General features: G+C 43.6%; 1 protein-coding gene across 1 annotated transcript in view; it reads left to right on the top strand.

Moving 5' to 3' along the window:
* Positions 1–2,469: 2,469 nt before the first annotated feature.
* The window catches only part of tfap2d (transcription factor AP-2 delta (activating enhancer binding protein 2 delta)), a 7,315-nt gene continuing 7,140 nt past the window's right edge, over positions 2,470–2,644 (top strand). The window contains exon 1 of the mRNA XM_017033445.2: positions 2,470–2,560. Coding sequence (XP_016888934.1) covers positions 2,470–2,560 — 91 coding nt within the window. The remainder of the gene's footprint in view (positions 2,561–2,644) is intronic.

The raw sequence follows: 2,644 nt of genomic DNA, 5'->3' as shown, positions 1-2,644 counted from the left end.
CCCCGCCGCCCCCCCCACCAACACACACACACACACACTGTTGTTTATCCTCAGACTCACAGACAGACTCACAGACAGACAGACAGACAGACTGCAGTCTTGTCTGCTGTCAACATGTCGCCACTTCCTCTCGCCTCTTTAAACACTAACACACTGTTCTACACGAGCGCAGTGTCACGATGCTTCCCATTTCCACCATGAAACGGAGTGTCACTCACACACACACACGCACGCGCACGCGCGCACGTAACACCACTCACCGAGTTTCCTTAGTAATAGGGAATAAATCTGATACAACTACTGTCAATAATAATAACAACAATAATAATAAACTGTTATTTATTGATGGAGACACGACGTGTACAGCGCGTGTACACAGCGTGTACACAGCGTGTACACAGCGTGTACAACCCCAGTACTGTACGTTACCCAACATTTTGCCTCCAGGCGACATTTTCCTACCACGTGACACCTTAAAAGCAGCTCCATGTTATAATAATAATATTAACTTTGGCAACAATGAAGTTTTATATAAAAAATATTTTTTGTTGCTGAAAAATAATATTTTTAGTAGAAAAGTGACTGAATTTTTTATTCGTTTTTAGTGTAATTTTTTAAAGTTTTTAATAATTATAATTAATAATTTAATACTAATAAAGCATTGGCAATTGGATACAAATTGTTATGAAATTACATTTCTGAAATACATGAAAATTAAATAAAAACAAAATAGCAAAAAAAAAAAAAAAAAGCTTAAAGTCATTGTAGACCTGTATAGTTATTAATGAAGTAAAAATGAATCATAAAAATACTATTTACTAACATGTAGCTGTGTAAGGAGCAGTAGAGACCAATAAAGACAATCTGATTTATCTGAGCTAACGGTTCGGTTTATTTGTCAAAAACGACTAAGGTTTTTTTTTTTTTTTTTTTTCTTTTTTTTTCCTCGGTGCATTTTTGTAGCCCGCTGTGCCGGTAGTATTTATGATGATTTCCTGTGCAGATTAAGTCGGTGACAGCAGCCTGAGCTGCAGGAGTTAACATCTGAGCAGCGACTCCTCTCAGGCGTTTGACTCTTCTTCAGGTGTGGATGTGGAGACAACACGAACACACCTGCCAATTTCCCCACGCGTGGATTTAAAGGCGCTGTGGATCTTTTGTTACCACGTATATATATATATATATTTATATAGATAAATCTGGGCTCCATCAAAGCCCTGCTGCTCTGTGTGGAGTGCAGAGAGGAAGTGCGGTGTCTCGGCTTTAATTTTTCATCCCGCTCCCTCTCCGCCTGCCTGCTCTGACTCTTGTTACAGGGGCTTTTCTCCCGGATTGACGCGGGAATCCCTTCGCCATCACTCTCGGTTAATGGTGCGCCATATTTGGCCCTGAGCTGCAGCCGCTGCAACCATCACAACCAATAATCTTTGCTTTACTCGGCGCTCCCGTATCGATAGCTTCTCTCGCCTGGGGCGCACGCTTTGATATGTTAATGCGGAGCGGGGCCCCGGATTCAGCCCACATCATATTAATGTTGTTCCTTCTGACTGCGGCTTTGGCGGCAATGAATATTCACGTGAAAGATTTTTTTTTTTCAAAAGAAAAATCACTCCAGTAACGCGGCTCCTACTTAGGAGGAGTCGTCTGTGTTTTTAATCAGTCTTTTTTTTCCCTTTTTTTTTCTTCCCCCCACATCGAACTGATCTGTCAGACAGCGCGCCCCCAACACTACAACTCATGCACGCGCCTTTCTCTTTTCCCCTCCTTTTTCCTGTCAAAACGTCACGGAGCCTTTTGTTATTTCTAAAGCTACATAAACATCGTTGTTAAAGTGTAAATGGAACGACACTTGGCCCGTGTATGTTTTTTCTTTAATTTTCGTGGCAAACTGGTTAAAAAAGAGGCGCTTGATTCCGCGTGTGATCCCGCCCGCCGTTCGCGCCGCCGCCCGAGGCTACTCTCCGCTGCTTAAATACCGTTATCGCCTCTGGGCCCGCGCTCCACTCACTGCTCTGCACCGGCAATAGCTCTTTTTCCATCGCCCTTGGCAACATAAAATACAAAATACTTTGGATCAAAACATTTTTAGGGGAATTAATATGATGTGAAGCTGCGGCTTTTACAGACGCGCGCCCCCTGTCAGAGAGCGTGAGGCTGACAGACAAGTCCGCCTTTGCTACTTGAGTGTCACACACACATATACACACACACACTACACAACATGACTTTACCAATAGTACGACGTAATCGATTCCGTCCATTTGACATAGTATATTTTTTGACAGCCCGTATGAACTACAACTCCCACAATCCCACGGTGCTGGAAAACGCCAGACTTTGCTTGAGCTCTATACGATGATGTCACAGGTGTCACTGTCCAGTTACTGCTGCAAAAGACACGGGACTATTGAGGTGCTGAAGAGAAATAGAGCTGCAGGTGGAAAATCAGCCTGTGTGTGTTGTAACGGTATGGCGCTATCCAGGGTCCTGAAGTGCCTCTATCCAGGTGCTGAAGAGAAGGTAGACCGCATGTGCGCCTTTCACACGTGTCGCTGTCCAGGTGCTGAAGTCAGGAGTTGATTTATCGTAACTACAGCGACAACAACGACGCCACATTTTCTGTCATTTTCTCAGAGCTGGATTT

This window comes from Cynoglossus semilaevis, chromosome 7 (genome assembly GCF_000523025.1).
Source record: "Cynoglossus semilaevis isolate Cse_v1.0 chromosome 7, Cse_v1.0, whole genome shotgun sequence".
NCBI lineage: Eukaryota > Metazoa > Chordata > Actinopteri > Pleuronectiformes > Cynoglossidae > Cynoglossus > Cynoglossus semilaevis.
Note: the sequence above shows the minus strand (reverse complement) of the source record. Positions and strands in the feature narration are given on the sequence as shown.